The sequence below is a fragment of the Lissotriton helveticus genome, chromosome 3_1 (assembly GCF_964261635.1).
Source record: "Lissotriton helveticus chromosome 3_1, aLisHel1.1, whole genome shotgun sequence".
Classification (NCBI taxonomy): Eukaryota; Metazoa; Chordata; class Amphibia; order Caudata; family Salamandridae; genus Lissotriton; species Lissotriton helveticus.
Genome location: NC_136061.1, coordinates 543,156,885 through 543,173,801, shown reverse-complemented (window position 1 = coordinate 543,173,801; position 16,917 = coordinate 543,156,885). Strand labels below are relative to the sequence as shown.

Below are 16,917 nucleotides of genomic sequence, written 5' to 3'. Positions count from 1 at the left end.
CTGCAAACGTTGTTCCTCTTGCTCAGACTTCAGTGTGCTGTCCGCATGCAGTGGTCTGCCTAAGGGGGGAGATCCGAGATATAAGCAAGATACTGCTCACCTTGCCCCCTCTGAACGTACTCAAACCTTCCGTTAATTTGCACTCAGAAGAATGAGGGACTAAAATACATTTCCATAAAAATGCATACTTCTAGGACGCGAACCAGAAACGTCCTGAAAATAAACTGTCATTTACACACTTCTCTCCACCTCTCTTGTTTCGTGTGCCTTCTCTTTTTTTATCCCATCTCCCCCTTTTTTCATCTTATTGTGTTTCCCAAGCTTCATGTTTTCTATTTTTTCCAATCTATTCTCTTGTCTGTTCTTTCTTTTCTTTTGTTTTCCTTCCTTTAGTTTTGTCTTTTTCACCTATCCTGGCTAGAGCAACCCTACCTTCCTTCTTTGATGAACATTGCCAAAAGTACCACCATGCAGGGCCCAGTTATATTATTCGGGTTAACAACTGAAGGAACTTTGAGAGGATCCATCTCGCAGTGAAATACAGGTGTTCCCTCATTCATTTAAATACACTTTTAAATGTACTTTGTTCAGATAATTAAATAAATGATAAGACGGTACATTCTTGGAGTCTTTGTATGAGTGTGCATGCAGCATAACCTTTAGGATTCACTGAGGATGAGAGACGTTTATACCTGGCCAGTAGCGTACGAGTGTACATTATGTACCCTATTTTATGGCTGGTCATCTTGATCCTTGGTTGACATTGGGCCACACATCCATTTATCTGTGTTATGCGCCCAGTGGTTTCACTTTTGTTGGCACACCAAATCAAAACAATGCACTGAGAGACTTATCTGTTTCAGTGATGTGGGTAAGAATAGATTTTCACCCCAAAACCTAAAATCTTTGTTTCCTGTTTTAGAAATATTTCCTTCTGAGGGGGTTTGTTTTCTATTTTTCCCGCAATTGCTTGTTGGATAGTTTGATTAGTACACAATGATTATTATTACTGATTTATGTTATGATAGCTACAAATTGAAATGACAATTTTAAATGTTTCACTTAGTGCTCAAAGGCGGGTAGGTATAAAATGCGTTTTTGACTTGGATACTTATTATGGTCACAGTTAACACCCTTAAAAAAAGCAAAAATCATTAGAGACTTACGTCAAACTAATTGAAATAAACCACCATTTTCTGTCCCTCCAACCAAGAAGAAAGAATATTATATGCAACGCTCATGAAAATGCAGAAGAACTTGAAAGAGCCAATGAGATGAAAGAAAAGGAGGCGGCATCGTAAGTTTTGAATTGTCAATACATTTATAATACATTTGAAGTGACACAGTTTCTCTTTGTAACTCCCTTGTATTAATTCTTGTAACTACTAATTTAAAACATGTGGCCTGAAGCGGACCTGGACAGACTTAAGACACACAAGTGGGTTATAAGATTAATGACCAACTTAGACATTAAGGGGGTCATTAGTATGGTGGGCGGATCGCCACCGCCCGTATGGCAGTGGCGATCCACCCGCCATAAACCACCGCCCGCTTTCAAATTCCCCCCGCCACATTACCATGGCTGTTTTTTCGTCCAGTCGAAGAGTCGACCAGACGGAAAAGCTGCTAACATGGTGGCGGTGTCTGGGAGACACCGCCATCCATATTACATATTAGCATGTCTGCGGGGAAATGCCTTTCCGTGGCGGCAACAATGACTTAAGAACTTGAAGTGACCAGGTCTCAAGTGCAGACAGTTGTATTGACAATTTCGGTCACACTTAAAATAATTTTTGGAGCAAGAAAAATACAAGCAAGACCAAGTTGGAGGCCTTAATAGGCTGGACTCTAGGGGTACAGTGTACGAAGTGGGAGCACTTGGTGAGTAATAATTTTCAATTGAAAAGATTTCTGATTGGAGCTAGGTATTAAGGTTCTTATTTACTATTTTCTTTTGTTCCAATCGGCCAAGTATGGTTTTTTAATATGGGAACCTGCTCGCCAGTGATCTTAATCCATTCTCTAAGAAATTCTTAGGCATTGTCTAATCTACCTTGATGCGTGTAATAGGTCCAAAACCAGATACAACGGAGTAAGATACCAATTATCCAGCAGTGTAAGTCACATTATATAGCACTCTTCTGTTCTATGAACAACATGTGGCCCTAGAGTTAGACCACATAAATGCACCTCTCAGTGATTCCAGGAGGGTCCTCTAAGTACTCGACCATTGAATATGGCTTTGAGTAGATTAAAAAGGGGGAGGGTCATGCATGAAGTTCTCAGTTCTTTCCTCTCGCCAGCAGAAGGACAATATGCAGGTCCAAGCTGAGAGAGGCCAGATAATGAAGCACATGCTTAGTCAATGGTCCCCGCCCCAAGAACACCAAACCAGCCTTCCCTGGACCCTTGTGACTAGCTCCCTCTCAAGCACACCTGCAGCTCCCCATACGAGCCACTTTCCTAAATTCCTTACCAACCTACCTGAGCCTCCTCAGTGCCTGTGGAGCCTCTACACTGGTACTCAAGAGGTCCTTCGCTGAGGAAGGGTATCAAGCTTAAACATTTCAGTTACTTCTCTTGGAAACCCAGTGGAGCAAACGTGATCTACTGGATCAACATAACAATGCTCAACGGAAATGTAAATAATTAACAGGAGTGATCAGGTCTGGACTGGGAACCGAAGCTTTCCCTGGCAAACTGCTCGGCCGGCCCCCTTGGGAAGGGGGGGTTTGCAGCCGAGCAGTTTGCCCTGGCCAGTTTTGGCCGATTTTGTTACAGTGGCCGATATTGCCAGCCCTTGGGGCCCAAAACCGCCCCCCTTCATGGCAGCCCACCGGGGAAACACCAAGTGCACGCTACGGCCATTCCGGCTCTGGGAGTGATGCAGTTTATTGGCCATCAGGCGAAGAGTTCCCTGCTCTACGTATGCTCTCAACAGCCTGTATGTGAACTTTACATGACAAATAAACCCCATACATACCAGGGCTCTTTATATCCTCATGCACAACATAGCCAATAGCAGTATCATTTCAAAAGGATAATAATAAATCATATATTGAAACCAGAAAAGATTATCACATATATGAATAAATCAAAACTCTTTATATTTAAATACGGATAATAGTTTAATAAAGATACAGCAGTGGTCCTTAGTGCTCTAGTGATCATATACTGATTCGTACCGTGAAGACAGGTGTGTATAAAAATTGAAAGTGAAATAATTAGCAAAAACACTTAAGACTAACATGCTAAATACATTTTTCAAAGGCAAAATCACAATTATTTGTCAGTGAATAACTCTTTGTCGATGGCGTTTCAGTCTGTAAAAACAATGACAAGAACGTCTCCAGGAGTAGCTTAGTTCGAAAATGTCCCAGTACCAGGGCTTATAGAAGTGCCTGAGCCACACACACACTTCTCTGAAGAAAAGCCAATTTCATAATATCTTTAGGAATATTGTGTTGACAGCCAGAAGAAATCATGTGAGGGGCCCAAAAGGAAAAAAGCAGGTGGACAAAAGTATTGTTCCAATGTGCAGGGCAAACTGAGGGCTCACAGTCGCCTTCAAAGGCCTGAAGGATTCTGGAAGCACACTGCGTGTAAAACTTAGCGCAGAGGGGTTAGAATCAGAAAGGGTAAGAATCACCATTGAAAACCCAGAAAAACTAAACCCTTGTGTGCGAATTGAATGCGGAGGCTCAAGAATCAAGTAACTGGAGCAGGAGACCAACGGAGCCAATGCCTAGAGACGAACGGATCCGATGTATCCATGAATGATTATTGATAAAAGGGGCAAATAAGAAGGTCGTAGCCACCCTTGAAACCCTTGTGCGAATATTCATAAGCCTATCCAAGCTAGCTGGTATTAGGACAGGAAACCGTAGGGCATTTTTTTTTGGAGTAGAGAGTCACATCGTTCAATTTTCAGAAGTGAACAGGGAGGTGGATTTGCTGTGGGAATAGATTTTAGTTCATTGACAATGTTTTGTGGGAATGTCTTACAACTGCAGTTTCCCACTAATGGATATAAACCCCTTGTTCGGTGAAGTCTATTTCAAAACTAAATTGTTACGGTATGAGTCAACCCCGTATTCAGGGGAAATCAAAAGATGCTACATAAATTTATGATTGAAATATGAAATAGATCTCTGGACCGTGCCCATCTTCTAGAAGGGTTTGATCAAGCACCGTATATTTACTACGAGAGTAAAGGAAATACAGAATTGTCTGCAACACAGCTGGGTAATCACGCGCCCTGGTTAGCCGCTTTAAACCATGCTAGATTCTGCTTTTGGACCTGCTTCCCCGTTGCAGGTTGTGGTACCTCTGTGCTTCAGGGTGCTACCTACTCTAATCATCATAGGTTCTGCCACATCTTTATTAATTTGCATTCTGGCTGACCATATTGCCCCTTATTACCATGCGTCTAGTAGATCAGGTGAAGCATGGAGAACTTCGTGGGCTTAGGCGGTGATAACTAGTAAACTTTAGTTAAGCACAGTGGCTTAGCATCCTATACTTGGTTAAAATGTCCTTTTTAAAGTGCATTAAATTACACAGTACTGTCATATGCTATGTCATAAAATCACCATTATGCATTTTTAGGGACATATAAAAGTATTCTTTTTTTATTGTCAAATGGCTATACAGACTGTTCTTTGGAGAAGACGAAACTAAAGTTAAAAACTATGTGTTAGGTCAATAGAGTCTTTGTCATGACCATTATACATTTTAAAGCAGATAGGTGATATGCATGTGATTCCAGATACATTTGGACTCCTATTTGTGGCACGCACGTCACACATATATTTACTTCATTTTAATGGAGTTGGATAAAAGAAATATCAACTAAGTTGAAACGTGGGCCTGAGCGCAGAGTGGTAGCTTATATAAATATTTAAAACCTATATGCGAAAAATTAATTGCATTCAAAGTGATGCAAAAGCCAGTATTGTCTCTTTAAGGGTAAAATGTCAGGCCGTCCTGAGGAGGGGTCAGACAGCTGTTCTTGGGAAATAATTAGCCATCTGAACATATGCTGGCCACTGCCATGTGGGGCTAGACTGAAATACCAGCGCATGTCATCATGTTTGGCCATCTCAAGAGGGTCCTCCTTTCATCTGTAGCTGCACTCAGCAGCAATTTCAGCAAGGCGGTCAGCAGCTGCTCGGAGTCTGTCACCGCAGCATTTAATCAAATACTGAAGGGAAGAGGTGGAGCGCACACTGTCTGCAGAGGGACAGTGCACACTTTATGTTATGTTTTCGTAGGTGCACATGCTTTGTTTTGTGGCTGCACAGTGTTTCCGGTTTGTTTTGGTGATTCAGGACACTTACATTTTTTAGGAGACTTGTTGGTACGTTGCTTCAAGGTGCCTCTACTTGGAGTTTGGAGATACTGTATCAGTACCGTGCTTTGAGGCCAGCACGTGCAGAAGCTGATGGGGACACCCTACCCTACAAGCTGGATAGATGCCTTGCCAGGCCTATGATACTAACTGGGGGATACTGTGAAGGGATGCAACTGGGGGATACTGTCAAGAGATGATTGGGCCCAGCACGTACAGAGGCTGATGGGGGCACTCTACCCTACAAGCTGGATAGACGCCCTGTCAGCCCATGATACTAACTGGGATACTGTCAAGCGATGAAAGGCCCCTGGATCTCGTCAAGACCTTTTCTCAAAAGTGCTTATTATTAACTTGGCCTTTCCAAGGAACCATGAAAAATAAAGCACACGATGTAGCATTAGAGAGACTCTAGTCCAATCAGGAAATACTTTTGAACCAGTATTGTCTTGGTGGTCACCAGATCTGGGTGAGTGGCAGCAGTCAGTCAATTAAGTCCCTAAGTTGACCACAACTAAGTAAAGAAGCCTTGAACTCTCCCAAAGCAGGAAGAGAATCCGTGCAGTGAACAGCTGCAGAGCACCAAGCAAGGCCGCGCAGGAACCACAGGCACGAACCCCAGAGAAAGCGCATGCCCACACTGCAAGGCTGAATGACTGAACAGACCTTCTCTCACATACCGCTTACATTGCAGTCGCTCTTCATAATAGTGCCTGAGCCTTGAAAGTGTGCAGGGCTTATTTTGGGTGCTGGGCTGTCACCGCAGTGGTCAGGGCATAATCTGGCCACAGCAGGTCATTGGCCCTGGGTGCATGGACGTGCCCTGGCTGCTGGGCAATCTACTCACCCTATCATTCATGGGCTGATATGCAACCACTGCCATTGGCTGTGGTCCAGCATGGGGGCAGCTCGTCAGCTAACTTAAGGCACTGACCTCTAATCTATGTCTGTGTAACATGAACTGTCAGCAAAGATGGTAGTTCCCTAGTCGTGTGGCTCAACATCTATTTATTGCTGCCTGACCTCGATATATGCAATGCTTTCACAGACAGAGTTTCGTAGCCGCGTGGCTGTAGACCTGTATGGACAAGTAGCAGTGGTCCTGTGGCTAGTGCACGTTGGTCCCCTCCCTGTGAACATTGTATGCATGACAGCTGAGCTCGAAGTGCACCGTATTTTTCAGCAGAGCAGCCCACTAGCTAGCTAGTATTATGTAAACTTTCGATAGATTAGTCATTAATTTCTGCCGGTGTTTAGCTGTGTTCGGCAGCACTTTACTATTCCAACATTGTACCATATTATCACCTGTTATTGTGAACCGACAGGTGATGGCACTGCTATTCAGGTGTAGCATTTTAAATTATTATTGTTAATAATATATAAGTCCACCCCATTACAAAACATGCCAGTTGCCGAAAGTGCAAGTATGATCAAATCCGGTGGAAAATATCAATTTAACTTACAGGACGTCAATTTAGTAATTTAGCTCCTTGTTCCTAAAACCATAAACGTATATTATGAATTAAATATATAGTTAATTTAAATACATACAATTAAATTAAAACTATGTTTTAAAGATTTATTTTAAAAGATCCCACCTAAAGTAAAATGTTTGTATTTGCTAATTATGTATTACAGGTTACAAAAACATATATATAACTTTATTTAGTTTACTTTTTTTAATGTAAATAATAGTTAAATTTAGTTTTATATTAACAAAGGTTATTTAAATATTTGATCATAAAATATATTTTTAACCATATTTCTTTAACATTAAATGTAATTGACTTAAATTTAATTTATATATATATATATATATATATTTTTTTTTAAGTCGAATTACATTTATTTAATTTAACATTATTAGCTATGGGGTTCTATTTTTGTCCCTGCCTCCATGATTTCCTATGGGCAAGTTTTGCAACATCAGTGGTTGGACATGCTCTAGATCTGAGCTACTGCTATTTTGGGTCCTATTGGACTGGAGTAATTTTATAATCATACATTTGTCATCACCCCCTCTTTCAGGAAGTGGGGACATGTAAGTCTACACGTTGCAGTAAATTTACATTAGAACATAGTGAACAGTCAAAAGTAGTCAATTTACTACAAACTGTGAGAGTAAATGTATATGTGTAGATTTACTAACGTTTAAATTTACCTTTCTGAATAAGTCCCTTAGAGGGAAAATATTTGTTGGCAAAATGTGCAACCATGCTCAACTGTAAAATTTCACAATTTCAAAAATGTCTCATAGCTGCAGGTTGGTTAACCTGTAATCACATTTCTGAGGCACTTTGAAACATTAGCTTCTTATTTATGTGGACATGTCACTCATCAAATTCTTTATTCGGTTATTAATAAAAAACAACCATAAAAGTACAGTAAAATCACAATTTACAGAATCTCTTCATAAAATACAAGTAATTCATCAACAATCAGGATATGATAGATTTCTGTGATCTAAAAACATTTTTAAAAAACATAGAAATTGATGCAACAGTTAAAATATTATCCATACATTGAACAGCTAAAAAAGCAGGGCGACAACGATTTATTTCCATGATCTTCAACAACGGAACAATCCATCTTCGTCTTGGAGTTGAATAAAATTTACAAAAGAAAAGGATATGAATATCTGATTGTGCAGAAGCTTCGTCACATGGGCATTTAGATAAAACTCTTGTCCAATCATTCATATTAGGGAAACTCAGCGACCTGAATATAATATTCAATCTAAAACGAGTTAATAAAAAACGCTCAATCACTCATTTGTAGTTTAACATACAGCTGCATTTTTGGGGTAATTGTTATCAACTGGTGAGCAACCACCGTTTGTTTCATCATTTCGGCAGTAGTTCTATGAGTTTCCAAATAACTCATGCACTTTTCCTTTAGTGCTTTTCTGGAAATATCGCACATGGATAACGGTTCTGTGAACTTATTTTCCAGACCTAGGTTGGTGAGAAACTTCCTCACGTAACAAAGCCATCCCACCATACCACAATTGTCCAACTTCATGAGGTCATTCAAAATGGAGCGGTTTAATTTATATTCTTCAGTTGTCCAAACCCTATGCCATAACAGAACCGGTGCAACCTTTATTATATCTTCTAGATATGGTTCTCCAAGTTCTGTATGGCATACATATGTCGATACGCTTTCTGGGACGGCTAAAAGGTATTTCATGAAAGAGTTTTCCATCAACTGTAATGTGCTCACATTTGCATGTCCCCATAATCCAGCACCATATGTAACAATTGCTACACAGGTCGCTCTATATATTGTAAGCATCTCCCTAATAGATTTTCTACCCATTCTTCTACTAAAAATTTTTAAGGCCATTATTGACTTGCAAAACAATAACCTTCTTGTTTTGATTGCGTTATTCCATCTACCAGTATGGTCAAATAAAACACCTAGGTATGGGAAGGTTACGGTGAAATCAACTGGACTAGAGGAGACATAGATTTTCTTTCTCTTTCTAGCTGCCCCATGGCCACAGTTCATGCTAAAGGTCTTAGAGCAATTTATCCTTAAATCCAGACTAGTAATAAAGTCGGAGAAGGAAGTGACTATGGATTGCATAGCCATCGATGTCCTGGCCATTAAGACAGCGTCATCTGCGTATAAGAACGCTGGGATTGGTATTTAAGCCACCATTGGCATGTCCCTCCCCTCTTGTAATAATATCTTTTCCACATAATTGATATAAAGTGTGAAAAGAAAAGGAGCAAGGACACAGCCTTGTCGTACCCCCCTAGCAACTCCAAATGTTTCAGTACATTCACCATTTTTCCCAAACCTAACTCTGGCTCTTGCCCCCGAGTAAAGTTCCCTGAGAAATTGAATTATTGAGTGTTCTACTCCTAAGTTCTCAAGGATCATCCATAGTTTACAATGGGTGATGAAATCAAACGCTGACGTCAAGTCAACGAAGGTTAAAAACATGCAACCATCCTTAGATTTGTTATATTTTTCAATAAGGACGTGCAGATTCAGGCATTGGTCAATAGTACTCAATCCTTTTCTAAAACCGTATTGAAGGTTACTGATTATTGTTTTTTCTTCCGCCCAGGTCTGAAGTCTATTCAAAATTACGCAGCCCAAGATCTTAATAGTGGAGTCCAGGAGCGATATTGGGCGATAGCAATGACAGCTTGTTCTATCGTCTTCCTTAAATATCGGCACTATTATGGACTCACACCAAGAAGATAGGAGACCTAAGCGAGAGGTAACATTAAAAAGCTTGGTCAAAAACGGGCCCCATAAACCGGTATTATATTTAAATAAATCCACCGGAACCCCATCGGGTCCGGGGGCTTTCCCTGCCATGCTAGCATCTATGCTTGCAATTACCTCCCTTAAAGATATGGCTGGGTTCAGTGTAGCCAGTCTATACTGGGGATCCTTAGTAGTATAATCCGTTACTGATAAATCTTCCTCAGAACTCATTTTTGAATATAATTCAGAATAGTGGTTCACCCAGTCCCTCTCAGTAATAGCTATTTCTATCCTAGCTGGAACATTGTCATTTATAGGCGGCGCATTTACTGCTTGCCAAAAGGCTGCAGAATCTCTATTTAAAGATGCCTTGCACAATGCTTCCCACGCTTCATTTTTTAGGGTATTCTTTCTCTTTTTCAATGCCTTCTTATAGTCATTTCTCAAGGCTTTGATTAGAGCACGATCCTTATCAACAGCTTTTAGAGCGTGTTTTAGTTTTGAATAGGCCTTAGTGCAGGCCGAGTCAAACCAACTAATTAGAGCCTTTTTAGTGTTTTTCGATTCTACCCATAGTCTGTTCTTTATTTGGGTAATGATATCTAAAAAACTTTTTATTAGATCTAAATCATCGATATTCCCATCAGTGCAGGCGTGGAATTGGGGCTCACATTTCTTAATCAAATTACAGAGGAAATCTTCAGGAACCACAGTGGTCCACTTCAGAGCATACCCATTTTTCATAACCATAGCAATGTTGTCCACGGACGGTTTTAAGATGTTATGTCCGCATGGATCTTTAGGTTTACCTAAACTTTTCAGGCTAAGGGGAAAGTGGGCGCTCAAAGGGTTATCCAGAACTTGAAATGCCTGGATCTTTGCCCCGTGTCTGACCGTCATCAATATAAAATCAATTGTTGAGTTTGCCCCTCTAACGTTAAAAGTGGGATCAAAGGAGGTCTCAGATCTAGCCATTCTATTCACAAAACCCATGTCGCACCCAAAGATGATATGGTTGAGAAGATCCCCTCCCTTAGTATGCTTGAAGTGACTTAAACTGACACCATTATCCAGCATTATGCCGCAGGATCCTCTCTCACCACTTGGGCATATAGCCAATGCTTGTTTGCTTTGTCGGTTAGTTTCCAGAAAGTTTGGTCAGTTAATTCCGAATGTTTCTGGTCCTTCGGGCTTCGTGGGCAGCCGGATTACTTCGGGGGAGGGAGGAAGATGTACATAAATGTATCTGATTTACACCCTCACTTAAGAAGTTTGTAAGATTGACACATGAAACCCTTGCAGGCAAATAGATGTGATGATTTCTGTTGACCAGAAAGTCCTGAGGAGGGGCACAAGAGATTTGGCCATTTGCTAGTTTTATTTATTTTAGATATCAAGTTATTTATCTTATCTGTAACGTCAGTTTTTTTTTACCAAAAATGTTGGTCGTGAAAATGGGCTGTGTCGCTGTATAACCATGCGCCCCATTGGGTCGGGAGAGGAAAAAGGGTGATCTGTGTGTTTCCTTGTCTGCTTATCGTATCCTTCCTTTGAGTCCGTGCGGGACAGTGACCATGGTAGAAACACTTATTCTTTCCGCCTTATCACTTCCTTTCCAAACGCTTCTGCAAATAAATCAGTGCTGGGCAGTGCTTGTTTTGCAGCGTTCTTTTAAATTGCGTATTCTCTCTACATGGTGATGCATTTCATCCGTTCATGTACAAAGGTTTGGGCTTAACAAGTGAATTATGTATGTTTCCCTGGAGATCTTTGAGATTTTGAGTGAGTATGGGCAGGCGGGCGGGCGGGTCGATTATCAGTGCTTCTTGTGAAACCTACATCCTGCCTCCGAGAAAGCTGAACATCTGTCGGTCTTATCAGTATCTTCTCAAAGCAAGCGTCAAGCCCGTATTTCGTTTGCTGGCTGGTGTCACCGACATTCCGTAAACCGAAGTCGTAATCGTCCTTTCTGCGGCAAGGAACTGGGACTGGGTCCGAAGAAAGTGACATTATCGCGAATGTTACTTGGATTGCAAACCGAAGTCAGTTTGACTGGTTCTTTTCAGACTGTTTGGGGGGGGGAATACTTTAGGGAATTGGAGTGAGGGAAAGAGGGAACATGATGCTACGTCACACTGCTTGCTTGGATGATGTTTAACCCTAAACTGCTCCAGAGCTGCAAGGAGGGGACTCTAAAGAAAGGAAAGCAAAGAAGGAAAATATGTAAAGCGCTCTGATACCTGATTCGGTTCGGGTCTAGTTCGCGCTATATAAAACTCGGCAAAAAAAAAACCTCAGTTTACCGCCGGCTTGGCTTGTAAAAAAAACAAGTAAAAGGCTGTGTCTGTCAGTGAGGTTGAAGATCATTTAGTTGAACTAGCCGTTTGTCAAAGTCCATTGGAAGAAAATAGTACTATGGCGGCAGTAGTGATACATGAAGCAAAAATTACAAGTGAGCATGTTACAAAAGCAAACGTTACGTTACATGGCGGCAGTAGTGATACATGAAGCAAAAATTACAAGTGAGCATGTTACAAAAGCAAACGTTACGTTACATGAGGCAATAGTGACAGTTGTGCAAGTATCAAGAGCAACAAATACAAGAGGTAGCAAACGATATGCAATAGCATATCTGAGGGAACACGGCCTGGGGGAAGAAAATGCGTGCGCCGGGAAAGGAAGGCAGAGAAGGGGAGGGGGGAGGAGAAATGCGAGACGGCGGCCAGGGGAGCGGCGAAAATGACTAATTAGGGGAGGAGAAGCCGCAGAGCGCACGCTGGGCGAAGCCCTTTGATGTGCTGTGCGGCAAATGGAGGGTGGCTGATGCGCGTTCGTTTGAACACGTGGTTCACATGAACTGCATGAAAACGCCATGAAAACGCCAGCAAAAAGCTGGTGGTTTCATGATGTTTTCGCCGCTTGAATTCTCGCTCCGCTCGATGCGCATGCGCGCATCGATAGGTCGCGAGACCTAAAGACAGGTATGTTTTAATGCTGCGGTCTTCTTTTTTCCAGGAGTCAGGGAGTTCTTGGTGGAGAGGGCATATATTACTACCGCAGCGCTACACTGCTTACATTGTGGGTGCCAATTGGAGTCTATGTCGATAATAAGGTGTGTACTGTCACTGTAGCCAGGGACGAGACGCTTATCGGGACCACTTCACAGCAACTTTTCATCTTCTCTTGTTTCAGCTCTCATGCACTACAGAGTCGCCCTGAAGGTAGCCGGGTCTGGTGGCTCAGTGGACCAATGCCTCCACTGCATGGGCCTGTGTTCGAACTCATGGTCACAGATTCAAATCCCAGTGGGTCCACTCAGCCTTTCATCCATTTGAGGTCGATAAAATGAGTACCATTGAGTTGGGTAAAAAGAAACATCTGTAATTCAGCGCCAAGATACCTATGGGTGAACGTGCGCTTTACAAATACATATGTTATGTTAAGGTCCCAAGGGGCAGCTCCAGACTACCCAGTGGGCAGGTAATCCTGGCATTGGGAGGTTTTTATCCAGTTCAGGAGGGCTCTAAGCAAGTGCCCCCCTCCATGCCAACACTGTCTTGGCTTCTAGCACAGCATCTGACCGCACACTTCCCACTCCTGCCACTCATGTATGCCCTCCCAATTACAGATAAGAAGGTAAATGATTAGCATCACAGATCTGCTGCTAGTGGCCGTTCCTGGGAGACAAGTCACACAACCCTCACTCTAAATACAAAGGCCAACAACCTCTCGAAATAAATTAGTACATGGAATGTAACATGCAACGCTCAGCGACAGCTGTGGGTAGGCTTTCATGCCCTGACAAGATGCACGGTCCCCGTACCGACTTCCTCCCATCATCCAATATGAAACCTTTGTCACTGAATGGATGAGGAATGTGTTTATGTATTGACCTCTTTATCAGCCTGGTTAGAAACAGCATTTGCTGGGCTAATAGATCTGTAAGGAGAGAGGGGTAAAATATCAGCTATTGATTGTTATCAATTATTCCCTAATCTGTCTAGCCATTCCCTAAATAACTGACTCATACATTCATTCTTCCATAGTCACACTTACTCTATCCATATATTCACCCCCCATTCATATAGCTAAGCACTCAGTCACTAACCCACTCATCCACCCATTACTCACTAATTTGTTAATTCATCTGCTCTTTGGCTTATTCTTTTTTTTTCATAACAAAATACAGACCGGAACTGTCCGCCACAGTGAGGCGGATTGTTGCCTCATACCAAGTTTGTGCTTGTCACATAGTGCGTTTACAAACCTGGATGTAACCCTTTGAATGCCCAATTTTGATTTAATCTAAACATAAAACAATATGCACCCACGCATCCCACATCTCTCTTCAAACCCCGCTCGTTATCATTAGTTAGGAATCGTACTTTGTCTCTGATGTGCAGACATGCACTCCCGTACAATAGACCAGTTATCTGATGATTTGTGAGGCTTATTCAAAGCCTCCAGTGGCAGATCTCTGTAACCAGCCCATATCTGCCAAATTTTTATGTTTTGGGTGCATCCGCATGCTACGAACACAGGGATTTCCAGCCCCATATTGAAGTCCGTGCCTCGTTTCCAAGCTCCAGTTCTGGGTGGTGCTTCAGCCTTCCACATTCTGGCAACATCTTGTTCAGCCACTGTGAGGCCCAGAAACAGCAGGTGTTGCTTGTAGATATTCCCCCACACAATGTAATAATGTAAACTTTAGAGAATTTGGGAGGTCCACCCCCCCCCCCCCCCCCCCTCCCCTTGGCATCCCAACACTCCTGACCAGAAGCATTTCAGTACCAAACAAGACCATGTGGTATGAAGGAAGGAACACTCATCTTGTTTGCAATGGACACACTGAGGGAAAGTAATCAGTCCGGCACTCTATAACTTGAGCATAACTCAGGTGTAGTATGTTCTGTGGAGGTATTTGAACTGTATGAGTCTAAAGCTCGTGGATATGGCCATCCCTCTGGGTGATTGTAGGGCTTCTGTCCAGTCTTTTTCGTCTAGGGGTTCTAAATCAATCTCCCAAATGCTACGTAATTCGTTAATTGTGCTAGGGTTATTTGTGGTTAGGGTTTGATAGATTTTGGTAATCTTGTGGCCTACTAGGTCACCCAGGAATAGTTTTCCTTCTAACGGATTGAATTCTGGGATCTCAGATAGATCATGTATATATGGGTGGATGGTGTGACAGAGTTGTAGGTATCTATAGAATTGACTACGATGAAGCGCGAATTCGCCCTGTAGGTTCCGGAATGATTTTAGAACTAACCCTCGTTCTACATCTCCAACCGATGACATCCCGATTTGGTCCCATTTCCCAAAGGCTTGTAGATTTGCCATCTGTGGGAATAAACGATTGTGCCACAATGGGGTCTCCCTCGTGATTTATCCCCACCACCCCATCCGACGAAGGGATTGTCGCCACACTATGAACACTACACTTCTTTTGGATGGGAGTGTCTTTGGGATCAATCTATTGTATAGATAGGAATATTGGGAGGAATCACCCATTATCCAGTGCTCCACCCTATAGGCTGGGTCAGACCTGGAGCCATACCACCTCTCATTCAGTACATGTAGATGGGCGACTGCATGGTATGATCGGATGTCTACTGCAGCTATTCCACCACAATATGTTGATCGAAAGCCGCTGCGGAGCGCTACCCTAGCCGTAAATCCCCCCTCCAAAGGAATTGGCCCAAGATCGCCTCGATTTGTTTGAACCAACGTTGTGGGATTGGGTAGGAGTCAGACTGTAGTTGGTTTAAAAGGCACAGAAGGGACACTATTTTGAAGATAGCTGATCTACCATAGTGCGATAAAGGGAGACTGGACCATGCCTTAACTTCCGCCTTTACTCGCTCTGTAAGGGCACCAATGTTTTGGTCCAAAGAGGGAGATTGGGTATCCGTCCGGAATATGCCGAGATATTTGAACCCGTTCTTGGCCACTGTTACCTCTTGAATTCAGGGTCCGTGTTCCATGAAGCCCCGAATAAGGCCACACAAGGGATTTTTGATTATTTATACTTAGTTCGGAGGTCTGCCCAAAGATCCGCATAATCTGAAGAATTCTTGGTCTGGACCTATGCAAATCTGTAAATAAGAAGAGGACATCGTCCGCATAATTAATATAAAGCAAATATTTCATCATTTAGTTTCTTTTATTGAAAACGAATCTTTTATTTTACACGAAATATTAAGTGTTGAATTACATATTTGCAAAAAGCAGGAGCAGTCAATCGTTGATCGGGAACTTTCCGCACCTACTCTGGTGGTTCTCAGAGGTCAGCGATCACCAGTTCACCGTGGTTAACTCTCACACCCGCTCAGTTGCCCACTGTTCTGGATTGCATTGGCAAGAGAACTGCCGTAAAATACGATTGTTTGTAATAGACTCATTTCGTCTTCAATCCGGTCTTTTGTGATGCTTTTATCTCTTGCATCTCACTGCCCTGTTATCAGACATGCCTCATCTGTGGCATGTTAAGTTTTACATTTAGTGTTGCTGGCAGAGAGATTTGTTTGTTGATGCTTTTCCTTTGTCCATATTGCTAATTTGTTTGTTAATGAGTAAGTATTTTATGCATAAAGTTGCATTATATTCCAGTAATGCTGTGTATTTCTTGTTAGGTGTCTAGAGTTCTTACTTGAAAATGATGCTGATCCATCGATTCGGGACAAGGAGGGCTACAACACTGTGCACTATGCGGCCGCCTTTGGCCACAGACACTGTTTGGAGCTGGTGAGTTAAACCTTTAAGTAAATGTATCTCACGAGTATTTTAAGCCAATGTTATCAACAGGGGCGGCTCTAGGCTCATGGCGGCCCTGGGCAGGGAGCGTAGGTAGGGGGCCCCGAAAGAGGGGGTCCGGGCGGGGCGTAATGTGGAGGCCAGTGATGAGGGAGGGGGGGTCAGGGTGTTTGGAAGTGGAACAGAGCCGGAGGCCGCCAAATCCCTGCCAGGGTCCGCCACGCAAATATGTATCCACCCTCAGAGGATTATTATATTTAGCATATATATTGGCGTGGCGGCCCCTGGGGTTTGGCGGCCCTGTGCAGGTGCACAGCTTGCACATGCCTAAGGGCGGCCCTGTTATCAATATATCACAAAGTTTCGTGAGTCTAAGGACCCCCTTTCATTAAATCCCTAATGAGGTTTTCTGTGGGGGATTGTATTTTCCTGTTTGAAACTGCGCCCTTTTTCTGCCCAAAATGGTACCGTTAATACTTATCTGGGATGACAGTGCAGTACATACTGTAAAGGCATCTTGGCATTTAGCCAAGAAACTGGTTCAGTTTCATTCCATTTTCATTAGTTTTGCTTTTTCCCTTGTTTCTACT

At 42.5% G+C, this 16,917-nt stretch overlaps 1 protein-coding gene across 6 annotated transcripts in view; it reads left to right on the top strand.

The window, feature by feature from the left end:
- Nucleotides 1-16,917, top strand: part of ANKRD44 (ankyrin repeat domain 44) — a 766,729-nt gene that overhangs the window by 482,103 nt on the left and 267,709 nt on the right. For 4 of the 6 annotated variants that reach the window (XM_078680433.1, XM_078680431.1, XM_078680432.1 and 1 more), the window contains 2 exons: nt 1,214-1,297; nt 16,207-16,318. In XM_078680433.1, the coding sequence (XP_078536559.1) occupies nt 1,214-1,297; nt 16,207-16,318 (196 nt within the window). The remainder of the gene's footprint in view (nt 1-1,213; nt 1,298-16,206; nt 16,319-16,917) is intronic. The other 2 variants (XM_078680434.1, XM_078680429.1) reach the window with 1 other exon arrangement.